This window comes from Microcaecilia unicolor, chromosome 4 (genome assembly GCF_901765095.1).
Source record: "Microcaecilia unicolor chromosome 4, aMicUni1.1, whole genome shotgun sequence".
Taxonomy (NCBI): domain Eukaryota; kingdom Metazoa; phylum Chordata; class Amphibia; order Gymnophiona; family Siphonopidae; genus Microcaecilia; species Microcaecilia unicolor.
In genome coordinates, this window is record NC_044034.1 from 339,639,427 (window position 1) to 339,652,333 (window position 12,907).

The following is a 12,907-nucleotide window of genomic DNA, read 5'->3' on the forward strand; positions in this document are numbered from 1 at the left end:
GTGCATGTCGTTTCAATGGGGTTTTCACACTAATTGCTCATCTCCATTCCGTTTCGTTAGCTGCTACTGTCGTCGGAAAATAGGCTTAAGTGCATGGAAAGGATAGGAAATTCTTCCTGAGGGCTCATTTAACGATGAAAAACATTTAGTGCATCTACCTCATAGTTCTGAAAAGGGAAAAAAAAACCCTTATACTATAGGAGAAGGAAAGGGGTGCCTCATCTGTCTAAACACACAGACACTGGAGTGCCCATTCTGTCTAAACACACAGACATTTTTAGAAACATCTGTCTGAAGGCACGATTGTAAAACCAGTAGGTCTGTTAAACAATTCAACAGCCTTAAAGATCAACCAGATTCAGTTTTTGCAAATACAGCAGACATGGTGTAGAACGAATTTGCTCTGGACTGTTTGAGCCTAGGAGCAAGGAATGGCATGCCGTTCAGAGCCATTCATTCTCGGTCAATTATTTAAAAAAAAAAAAAAAAAGGAACACAACCGAGCATGCTCAGTGCTATAGTGACTATGCATGCTCCTCCAAGGCTGTAGGTGGTGGTGTCTTGTGACTGACATCACTTCCCATCACATGACTCGTCCAAGATAGCAGCAACTAGTGTAAAACAGGAAGTGACCCTACGGGCACCACCATCTTTGATTTGTGTGTCCCACAGTCACCGTCATTTGTGTGCTTCTTGCGACATCACCAAAAGGGCAGGGCTATGTCACTTCTGGCAAAATCATCAAAAGGGGTGGGGAGGGACGGAAGTGGCAGGGTTTTGATAGATGATTCTGGTTGGCTGATGTGACTAGAAATGACTGTGGCCACCAGTCAAAATATGCAAATTAGCTTTGACAAAAGCTAGTGAACCTTACTACTTGCAGGATTTTTCAAACAGGGGTCTAGAACAGCTCACCAGTTGTTATGAAAATAAAATGAAGAAAATTACTTTCATTTCATTTTCAAGAAGCAATTAAACAAAAAAAATGTCATTACGTTTCCTGTTTCATTTCAAACAAAAGCACATTTCTAGTGACAAAATGATCTTAGTTCCACTGAACAGTAATGTTACAACTTTTCAGTGTGCTGATAATACATTTTCCCTCCTCCCTCCCAAAAAAATTGTTGTATGTATGCAAAATATCTGAAGTATTAACCTACAAACAGAAGCAGTGGAACTCCTTTTCTGTTTGGGGAAGTAAACATACCAACCTCTGCTACTGTTCCCCCCCCCCCCCCCCCCAAATAACCTAGATGCTGATCCCATCTGGAAAAAAGCTGTTGTGCCAGTGGCCCACGATTACAAGTGCTACCCAAAGTAAGTTATTTTATCTCTACTATACAACAAACAGTATGCTACAACTTCACTGAATACATACCTGAATGCAGCAAGCACCATCTTCAGCTTGCACAGGCTGCAGACCAAAGCCCATCGACTTGGTGGAATGTGAGATACTTTTGTGATTGGTTCCATTCTTTCTGGACAAGCAATGCTAACCTGGAAGCAAACATCAAAGGCTCCTTAGAAAATTTAAAAAAATCATGGGTTAGGAAGTAATGTCTTACTGCGAATTAACTGATTAAAAGATAGAAAACAGAGTAAGGCTTAATGGTAAATTTTCTCAATGGAAGAAAGTAAATAGTGGAAAGCCCCAAAGGATCAGTACTAGGAGAAATGCTTTTTAACGTCTTTATAAATGATCTGGAAAAAAAATGAGGTGATCAAATTTACCAGCAACACAAAATCATTCAAAGCTTTTACATTACAAGCAGATTGTGAGGAATTATAGGAGAGCACTGCGAGACTGGGGATCTAAAATAAAACTTAATGGGGCAAGTGCAAAGTGATGCACATAGGGAAGAATAATCCAAACTATAGATACACGATGCAAAGTTCAGCATTAGGAATCCCACCCAGGACAATGATGTAGGCATCATCATAGACAATACGTTGAAATCTTCTGTTCAGTGTGTGCTGGTGACTAAAAAAGTAAACAGAATATTAGCAATTATTAGAAATGAATGGAATCATAATTGCCTTTGTGTCATTCCATAGTGCAACTGCACATTTATTTTAAACCCGCTCCATCCTACACATCTAGGCGGTTTATAAGACATACAGAATAAAACTACAAACTCACCATAAAACAACAAATGTCATAAATCAGAGACTTTGTATAATTTGATAAGAAAGTGAGCAATGTCCACAGCAGTAACTTTAAGCAGCAGTAAAGGTACGAACAAAAAAAAAAAAATCATGCTTTCAGTTATTTCTGAAACTGAATTATTGAGTGATTTTACGCAAGTCAAATGGGAGAGTTTTCCATAGTGTGGCACCCAGAATATAAACATGAGGAATGATATGCGTTCAGTCTTATTTGGTGAAAAGAGGGAACATCAAGCAAAAGTTTATTCACTGAATGCAGACTAAGACAGGTCTGTATATACTAAGAGAATTTGCAATCGAAAGGAGCATCATTATCAAGGCCTTGTGGATCAGAACTAATGTCTTAAAATTTACTCTCCACTGAACTGGCAGCCAATGTAGCTCTTTCAAAACAGGTGCAATATGAAAAATCAAGATGGGCTTGTCAACAAATGTGCAGTTGCATTCTGAACAATGTGTATGCATGTACATGCCTACTGGTAAGCCCAAAGACCATGAATTACAATAGTCTAATAAAGAGGTGATAAGGCATTGATTAGAAATTCTTCTAATCAACCTCATAAGGAAAAAAAGCCTTCTGAATGGTGTTCCTCAGTTGATGAGAAAAAAGAAGAAACTAACCAAATCCCAAGATATTTCAGACTAATTACGACTGGAATCTTCAAACTATCAATTGAAAAGGTCTCAAGAACAAGAGAATTAACCCTTCCCGAAAAATAGAATTTGTGACTTAGACACAATCAATTTGAATCTATTAGTGTGAGTAATGTGTGGAATTACTGAAAGTCATATCTGATAAAGATATAGCAGAATCAGAAAAGCTACAAAGAAGGGTGACCAAAATGATAAAGGGGATTGAATGGTTCCCTTATTAGGAAAGGCTATAGAGGTTAGGCCTCTTCAACTTTGAGGAGAGACAGCCAAGTGGAAAATGATAGAGGTCTATAAAAATCATGAGTAGAATACAATAAGTAAATACAAATTAGTTTAAAAAGTAGAAAGACTAAGGGACAGAACAAGGGAGTTGCTAATTGGTACATTGAAAACAAATTGGAGACAATCTTTTTTTCACTCAACACACAAACTCTGGAATTCATTGCCAGAAAATGAGGTAAAACTATGTTCAAAAAAAGAAACTAGTCTGGGCAAGTTTCTAGTGAAAAAAAAATCAATTAAAAAAAACGTAGCTAGATGCTTTATCAAAGAAGTCCTCTATAAATTAACATCCATCAGCCTGCTGACATCAAGCCGAACACATGATGGAAGCTAATTTATAGGGGACTTCCTTGATAAAGCATCTAGCGAAATTGTGCCATGTCGGAGAAGAGTGTCCCTATAGCCGACCACACCAAGAATTTCCATCTATAAGAGGAGTATTGAATAAAAGTTAAATATGATCGGATGAAAGATTCAAAAGTAAAAAAAATCAATTATTAAAAGGAGGTGGCGGATATTTAACCGATGACGACTGGAGTACATAAGTCTCTGCGTAAGAGTTAATTGGTGCAGTACAGTACAACTGAGGTTCACTGTCCAACACTTTTTTTGGCTGGATTAGAGCGATATTCAAAAAGATTCATTGGATATCCTAAGAAATATAGTGTTTGATAGGGATTCAGCAGAACGTTATATTTATAGCCTATTTTGGGTCAATTGGGCTTTTATAAAATAGCCACATCTTCTCCCCCCCTCCCCCCAGCAAGGTAGGCACAGACTTTTATACTTGCTCTGAGGCAAGCACAAATGGTCAACCTAGCTTTGTATTGATACACATGTATTTTAAAACACCTCTGCCCAACCTTTGTCCCCCCAAAAATAAAAACTGAAAGCTATGCATTAACACCACATACTTTTATATGTATATAAAATTGCCAGGGATATAAGTGCCTACTTCTGTGGTTAAAATATTTCTAACTTCAGAAGGGCTTTATAAAATTACCCTCAATATATACATAAATGGATTATGATAGAAAACTTAAATGACCTAAAGAAAATATTCAGCTAAGAAAAAGTCCGGAAATAAAAAAAAGATGAGTTTTAAGGAAAACAAGGTTAGAGAATTCTTGTTCCAGAGAATGAAGTCAGTAAAGCAAAGTTACTTACCAGTAATAGAGAATCTTTGTAGAGAGCAAGATAAATCATTCACACATGGAGGGGACTATAAACCACTATTGTGATAAATTTGTTTATGGAGCGTAGTCTACAAATATAACAGACGGTCTGCTGATTGAAGGCTTTTTGCATCATTACTCCCTTGAACACTCTTGGACACCAATACATAGAAAGCAATATAGGGCTTCCTTTAATGTGCTCATAATAAACCACTATTGCACTCAAATGAACCTTTACTAAGGTGGCACTTGAGCCACACAGCGAAAGTTGAAAAATACTGAAGCAGGCTCCTTGGAGAGTAGCTGGACAGGTCAAGCTTTTCTTGAACACACCAAATGAAACCTTTTCCACTTTAAGCTGCATGATTTTCTAGTATAGTCCTTCCTAGAAGATAAAGAATATCTTCCATTTCTCAAGAAAGATAGAGAGATTTAGAGAGTATTCAACATCCATGCAGATGAATGTAGGTAGATTATTTCTTCAATCTTATCGGTGAAGGAGATTCTACTAAACAAACCAGGGTCCAGATGGATAGCTGGTACAGACAAAGAAATAAGGCTTGATGAGGCTAGGGCAGGGCTATGAGACAATGGCCTGTTTTAACTGTTGCAAAGCCCTGGGTATAAGCAAACCAGAGGGACAAACATCAAGAAGTATTGTTCTCAAGTGTATGCTGAAACTAAAGCTAATCTGCTGTATCTTGATCTTCTGGAGCAAAACATCAAAAAAGTTGCTTCCTGTCTTCTGATATAAAGACATCTATTGTTAAGATGATTCATTTCTGGACTATATCTTCTACTAACTCCTTGTTCAAAGGCCATTTGTGAGGTTCCAGACAATAACTGAGTTTGCCCTCAATCAAATTTTATGCTCCCAGAAGGTTATGTTTCTGACAGAAGCATATATCAAGGGATATCCCAGTCCCAGATATTCAGTTCCCTCTATTCAGATGGCACAAGAACTAGTTCCTCCTTGTTTATTTATATTTGCAACAAAATCACTATTTGGTTATTTGTTTGGACCAAGATTCACTTTCCTGACAATACAATGACAAAGCTCTGAAAGTACTAAAAATTGTTCTTAGTTCAAGAAGATTTAACACTATTTTCCCCAGCTTATCCAAGTTTCGTGACTTGAAGAAGTTGCTTGATTTGATCTCTGAGAAGTTGGGCATGGGACTAATTGTTGATCCAGGTAAATGGTCTTCTCAGAGGAACAGAAACCTCAGCGATATCCTGACTTGATGTTGAGCACTCAAGAATCTGTTATGCTCCCTCATTCCCCAAGCAAGAACTGAATTCGTTCTCCCACAGGTAGGGAAGAATGTGTTTTGAAAAAGAACAGATAGTGTTCAAGTAATTACATCAAAAGTGAGGTCTGCTTGGGCTGCCACCTTCCCTCTGGAGCAGCCTGGTGCATGTCTGGTGCTGGGCCTTTTGAGTCTGCCTTGCAAAGGAAAGGGAGCTTCTTTTCCTAAAGGAAAATCTATTTTTTATTTTAAATATTTATTAATGTTATAGTATTCAAACAACAAAAGAAAATAACATCAAATCCCCCATCCCCCTCTCCCAACCAAAAGAAAAGGTAAAATATGTAACATATTCCAAATGTCAACCTCACGTTACAAAACAAAAACAAAATACTACTCAACAGTGGCAATCTAATACAGGGCTGTGTTCTGACGAATAGTGTTGTACTGTCCCGTATGGCCTATATAAAATCTCTAATTCAAGATCTTTCCTTGTTTCTAATTGGGATCAGAACTTTCAAGTAGAATCCTGCTTGTACCAGTCCAGAAATAGTTTACATCCTGATGTCCACATCATAAAAAGTTAGTTTGCTTAAATAATGTTTGCCAAAGCTTAGATTTAATAGTGATACCTGTGGTACAGTTATATTGCTCCACCTTCTAGCTATCTCCCCTCGGAGAACAGCCAGATAATCCAAGTAGATTATATCTAGCACATATCCTTCATCTAGTTCTTTGGTCACCCAGTCAAAGAAATCAATCAGATTCATTTGGCAGGACTTTCTTTAGTAAAGCTATGTTGCCTCGGATCCTGTAACCTGTTGGCTTCTAGAAAGTTAACTATCCTTTCTTTTAGCAGCGACTCCATTATTTCTACACCAATGTGAGACTTACCAGCCTGTGGTTTCCCACTTCTTCCTTGTCTCCACTTTTATGAAGAGGGATCCCATCTCCATCTCCAATCCCATGGAACCTCCCATCTCTAAAGTTCTATTAAATAAATTTTTAAGAGGTCCCACCAGGACTTATCTGAGCTCCCTCGGTATCCTGGGATGTGTCCCATTTGGCCCATAGCTTTGTCCACCTTCAGATTCTCAAGATGTTTATAAATGCTTTCCTCCATGAACAGTGCAATATCCACTCCAGTCCCAGATATTCCATTGGCAGCGACTGCGGTCCTTCCCCAGGATTTTCTGAAGTAATTGTTTAGCATGTTCGATTTATTCTCGTCTTTGAAAAGGTTCAAATTAGAGCAACCAAAATGATAAAGGGGATGAACTCTTCTTATACGAGGAAAGGCTAAAGAGATGAGGGGTCTTCAGCTTGGAAAAGAAACGGCTATGGGGAAATACGATTGAGGTTTACAAAATCCTGAGTGGTACAGACAGGTAAAAGTGAATAGATTTTTTACTCTTTCAAAAAGTACAAAGACTAGGGAACACTCAATGAAGTTATTGAAATACTTTTAAAACAAATAGGAGGAATATTTTTTCACTCAAAAAATAGTTAAGCTCTGGAACTCGTTGCCGGAGGATGTGGTAACAGCGGCTAGCATAACTTGGGTTAAAAAAAGGTTTGGACAAATTCCTGGAGTTAAAGTCCATAGTCTGCTATTCAGATAGAGATGGGGAAGCCACTGCTTTGCATACAATTGATAGCATGGAATGTTGCTACTATTTGGGTTTCTGCCAGGTACACACCTAGACTGACCACTGTCAGAAACAGGATACTGGGCTAGATGGGGAAGCCACTGCTTAGCATACAATTGATAGCATGGAATGTTGCTACTATTTGGGTTTCTGCCAGGTACACATGACCTGGACTGACCACGGTCAGAAACAGGATACTGGGCTAGATGGACCACTGGTCTGAACAAGTATGGCTATTCTTATGTTCTTACGTGCAATACTTGTGTTTTACTGAAACCAGATATAGGTTTGACTTTATACTTAAAGGCTAATCTTTTAGACACAGGTTGTATAGACAATCAACCTCCTGAAGATTTGCTGGTCTTATAGTCTGTAGACTGGAACCGCCATTATAGACTTTACTGCTTCAATAAATTTCAGCAATCCAAAGACATCAGACCATAGCTAAGTCTCTTGTAGTGAAAAAAAAAAAAGGTACTTTTTTTTTTTGCCATGTGATAGTTCTCATCAATACAGAGACCCACGAGTGGTGAGCAAGCTATGTCCACATACAGGTTCAGGGAAGACAGGACACAATCTTCTGTCTGTGGCGACCACCTTTCTTTCATATTGAGCATTCCAGAGCTCGTGGCCACTAAATCTTTGTTGCCCAAACTTGAGGAGAGAACCAGAAAGCTAGGATCCAGCAGGGACTGAAACAGGGATCAAGAATCATCCAACAACAGGATACAGCACGAAGCAATACAGACAAAAGATAAGAGAATAAAGGAGGAAATTAAAGACATTTGGTGAAATATAGGTGTTTGTCCAGATTGGTAGTTTTATTATGTGACAAAGCAAATATGGGAAATAAATTAAACAAGCTATAAAGAAATGCATACAATTTGGTACTGGTTATAAAATGTTTGTGACTGGGTATTGAACAGTAATGAGGAAATAGGTTAGCAGGGTTTTCCTGAAGTCAGAGTGCACTATGAATATCCCTAGTGAACGGTTTGGGGAAACTGAAGGTTAGAAACATTGTAAGACCCATTTTAGACAGAAATTATAAATTGGAATTTATATAGCCAAGGCAAGATATACAGTTCAGCTAGTATTTTAGAAAAGGATCTGCCAACATAGAACTTTTTCTAAAATATATGCAGGAATGCATGTGTATGTGATGGCACATACAGCAGGAGCATCCAAGTTTACAATTATGAAAGTGATAAAGATCAATGAAAGAAACTCAGCAACCTATCTACATATGTAAGTATGTGTCAGCCATTTTACAAACCTACCTGTGTGACTGCTGCTAATTAAGGACCGGGTCTGTAATCTTGTTATGTTATAAGCCAATCATCAGAATTAAATGTGTAGCATGATGTTGTGTTGGATCAGATACATATATATACACCAATATATTTGTGCAGCTTTTATATATTTGACACTGCAGCAGAGAAAATAGTTTCATTTCAAGCCCCTCTTCCCTATCCCTTTTTCTGGGAACTTCTGATAGCAGGGATAGTCAATTACAAACACTTAACAAAGACAAGAGACAGATATATAAATCTCTCTGCCCTCCCCACCTAAAAAGACTGAACAAAAGCTTGACTAAGGTGGGTACCTGGACGCTCATCAGGACATCTCTGAAAACCAAAGACCCAAGAGACAGAAAGTCTGGAGAAGCCATTGAAGACAAAAAACTCAGAGGAAAAGCATAAACAGGACATTTGTTTGTCAAAGGTATACCTGCCCCTCCCATCAGCTTTCAGACATGTGCAGAAAGGAAGGACTTATAATGTGGTCATGTGAACAGACTACATTAACCATAATGCCTTGCAAAATATCCAGGACATAAACACACCATGCTTCTCTGCTAACATTATAAAAGGCCTGGAAACAGCCCAGCTCGCTCTCTTGGAACCTGCCTCCTCTGGGGACCTGCTCTCTTTGGGGTCTCCTGATGCCTTGCTCCTGAACATGTGCTCATCAATCAGCTGGACCACAGCATGCTTGTAACAAGGACTTGTAAGTTAACCTACCTGCTACTTTGTTCTATTTTATGCACAAATTCTCTGTTCTAAGATCCTTTTAAAAACCTACCTCTCGTGTGCAATTGTATATTAAATCAACCTTTTTGAAGCTAAAAATACGGTCTCTTTGTGTTCTGAGTATATGGTATCTTTTATATATACTTTGGTGATTGGTGGAGAAATTAATATCCTAAAACTTATAAATACAGCACCTGTAAATTATAAACAGTAGCGAGTGCTCTAGAGCTCTTTCCCCCAAGATAAATCATTTCTCGTAACAATCTTATTTGCTTCTATTTGGAGGGGGAAATAAACAAATGCGGGATTAAGAATAATAACTCCCCTAATCCGTTCTATATAGGCTGGCCAAAGTGAGTATTTTTTTTTAATCCTATGGTTGTTTTGAGCAAGTGCAAATCCCAATGTGCAAATTTCCTTACATACTGTACATATGTATTCCCTTTTTGAAACAGGGAACAGGTATGTAGATTTTACTTCCACATCACACTCAAACCACACCCCCTTAAAATCGCTACTTACTGTGAGTTTGCAGTGCAAGTATTATCTTTCTGGATTAGGCATTTATATGTTCATGTGTAAATGCTGTTTTTTTACATGTGAAAATCACAAACAAGCCTTCTAAAAAACAGCCATCTGTATCTCCTGTGTGGCTAATGTTCACACCTCTAGTTTAATACTTGTTTTGGGAAGACATCTGTTGGCAGAATGGGTTGAAATGTTTAACAATGGCACTATCTAGCGTGCAACAATATAATGATGATGTCGTTTACCACAGTCCTTACGGAGAAATGTAAAAAAGATTTCCAGGTTAGAGGTCAAAGAAGTCAAACATACCAATCACAGCCTACTTATTAGGAATGAGCTGTCATTTCCAAAGAAATGTCATTCACCGATAATAGAGCAAACTCTTTGGATGGGAGTGCATACCATACGTAAAGAGGTGACACTTCTCTTAAAGAGTGCAAACTATGTGCAAAGAGTGCGTCTCTTTCACAAAGTGTGCAGTCTAAGAAAACTGTGCCCTCTTTACACATAGCGTGCACCCATCATTGCAGTGAACAAAAATATAATCTAGTCGGAACATAAAGACATTAACAGGTCACAACTGGCCATCAAAACCACGTAGGGGAGGGAGTAGCACAACAAAAATTCCACAATAGTTATGGCAAGAAACAAAAGGATAGGGAAACTGTCACCAAAGAATATATCTGTATCTCAATGGAGAGGCTAAAATTAAACTTGATCAGTAGGATCAGGAAAAGCACACACAACAAAAAAATCCAAGTTTTGAGCATAGCTTTGAATTTCTTCCACGATTGTTTGTTCCAAATATCTAGCGAGTTGATTCCAAAGGGTAGGAGCTACACAACCAAATGCTGAATCCCATGAAAAGGCAACTGTCAGCTTCCTGAGGGAAGAAATAACCAGTTGAATCGCAGTCGAGAAACGGGAAGATTGTGTTGGCTGGTATGGAATAAACAATGAGGAAAACAGAGAGGAAACTGAGTGTGAAGAACTTTTTGAGTGACGAACAAAATCTTAAAATGGATTCTGCTTGGAATGTGTAATCAATATTTAAAAACAAAAGTGTGACATGATCACATTTATTCACATTAAAATTAACTTGACAGCAGTATTTTGCATGAGTTGTAGACGATTCAATGTAGTGAAGAATACAAGCATGAACCAAGGTTTTCAAAACCAGAGGATCTAAAAATTGGACTTGTTTATTAATAAAATGACAACAAAGAAAAGAAATAGGTAAGCTGAAACATTACTTTTCATTTTACCTCTGGTATCCAGAGGGCACAGCTCACATGAGCCCACTTGGTTCCTGTCCTAGTGGCTTTCATGGCCCCTCCTTTCTTTGGGCATAGGAGACACTGAGGATGGATCCCAAGAACACAACTACCACAACCAGCTTCCTTCAGGAACCTTAAGAATTCCGTAACATGCCTAGAAACAAAATTAAAGGGGAAGATGTTTAAAAACCAGCTGAAGGCAAGCTAGTTAGCAAACTAAGAAGTAAGCATGTGTAAGGAACTTCCAGAGATATCCTACTTAAGTCACAGCTGACAGCATACTAGATTAATGAGCATGGACATACGCATACATACACACACAACACTTGGAAGACATCTTAGCCATGATTTAACCATTGAGGAATCACCTAGATATTAAGGAACATCCCAAATATTATGTTTGTCTACTATAAATAAGAACTTAGTAAAGAAATTTAATAATACTGGCTTACTGAATCTTACCACAGAGAGCCCTCTGCCTGATGTTTAGTGGCACTTATCCAGGTTGCAGGTGCCGCTGTGGGGCCAAACACATTTTCAACATACTATCTGGATAATGGCACTGAAAATCTCAACAGAACTGCCCTCATGCTATCAGGATAGCGCTGGGGCAGAGCTGTGAGTTACTCAGATAATGCAGATATTCAGCGCCAATATCCATATAACTAAGGACACAAAAAAGCTGTCCTAAGTTATCTAGGTAATGGCACTGAATGTAGACATTATCTGGTAGGAAGAGCTGGAGGCCAATTACACCTGGATACTGGTGCAAAATATCCAGGGTATAACTTAACCACAGCAGCCGACACTTAAAACAAATGTTGACCATTGCAACTGAGAAATTGCACCACATGCATTTTGTGTACTTGGCAATATAGCAGGTGCATATATGCAACACTTAAATTCTATCAAACCCCTTGAGTTCATGGGGATCACAACATGTAAAACACAAATCAACTGTATTTTACCTATGTAGGGTAAGACCCCTGCATAGATAACTACTAACAGAGGTGGTAACAACCTAAGCACCAGCTACTTCAAGCCATGTATTAATATAGCATGAACTGAAGTCCTGTTTCAGCAAGGAACTGCTTGCCTAATGTAATCACTCGCACATACATGGTGGGGGTACAGCCTCAAAGATTTAAAGTGGCAGTGCACTTGGCAGTGTCCGCACTGGACTCCATGGATAACATCACCCACATCTATATAAATAATTCTCACCTCCAATTCTGAAGCTCACTGTGTGGCAGGGAAACACTGAAGCTCTGTACTGTTGTAGCCTGTCAGCTCCACTCACTCTCATACACCCGCCCTCAGCCACGCCCCATCCAGACATAATTCGCAACCCCAACGTTCTAATGAAGCCCAAAGCTCCACCCACTTCCCTGAAGGGTTCGTTAGTTCGTGGTGGTGAAGCCACCCCACTGACCATGTCTCTCTGCCACGCCCTCGCGTCAAACGTGATGCTGTCAAGGGCGGAACAATTACAGTGAACTGATTGCTGAACGAAAGGAATGCAATGGAAATGGAGGAGTTACTCCTCCCCCTGCCTGACAATCAGCTGCCAGTGCGCCAACAAAACCAAAATGGCGCCCAAAATGAGCGTACAAAAACACGACAAAACTGCTTTGGGAGGCAGCCAGCCACACAGACTCAACGTCGGAGGGTGCGAGGGAGGGACTTACACTCATGGGCAAACAGAGAATCATGACGACGTGCATGAGAAACACCCTCTCTCTCCGCACCCTCCCCGTCGCTACTGGACCCACTGCTCTCTCCCTCCCCCCTCCCGAGTCGCCGCTGCACCCCTCCCCCTGCCCACAGTCCCCCTCAAACACCTTCCTCCACACCTCACAGGTTTGCTTTCTTTGCAATGTATGGCAATGACGG

General features: G+C 39.3%; 2 protein-coding genes across 2 annotated transcripts in view; both read right to left on the reverse strand.

Moving 5' to 3' along the window:
* LOC115469451 (protein Jade-3-like) overlaps positions 1-12,907 on the reverse strand; it is a 166,056-nt gene that overhangs the window by 65,577 nt on the left and 87,572 nt on the right.
* LOC115468173 (protein Jade-3-like) overlaps positions 278-12,907 on the reverse strand; it is a 40,343-nt gene continuing 27,713 nt past the window's right edge. Inside the window, 4 exon segments of the mRNA XM_030199713.1 lie at positions 278-320; positions 1,379-1,497; positions 11,003-11,129; positions 11,131-11,168. Coding sequence (XP_030055573.1) covers positions 278-320; positions 1,379-1,497; positions 11,003-11,129; positions 11,131-11,168 — 327 coding nt within the window.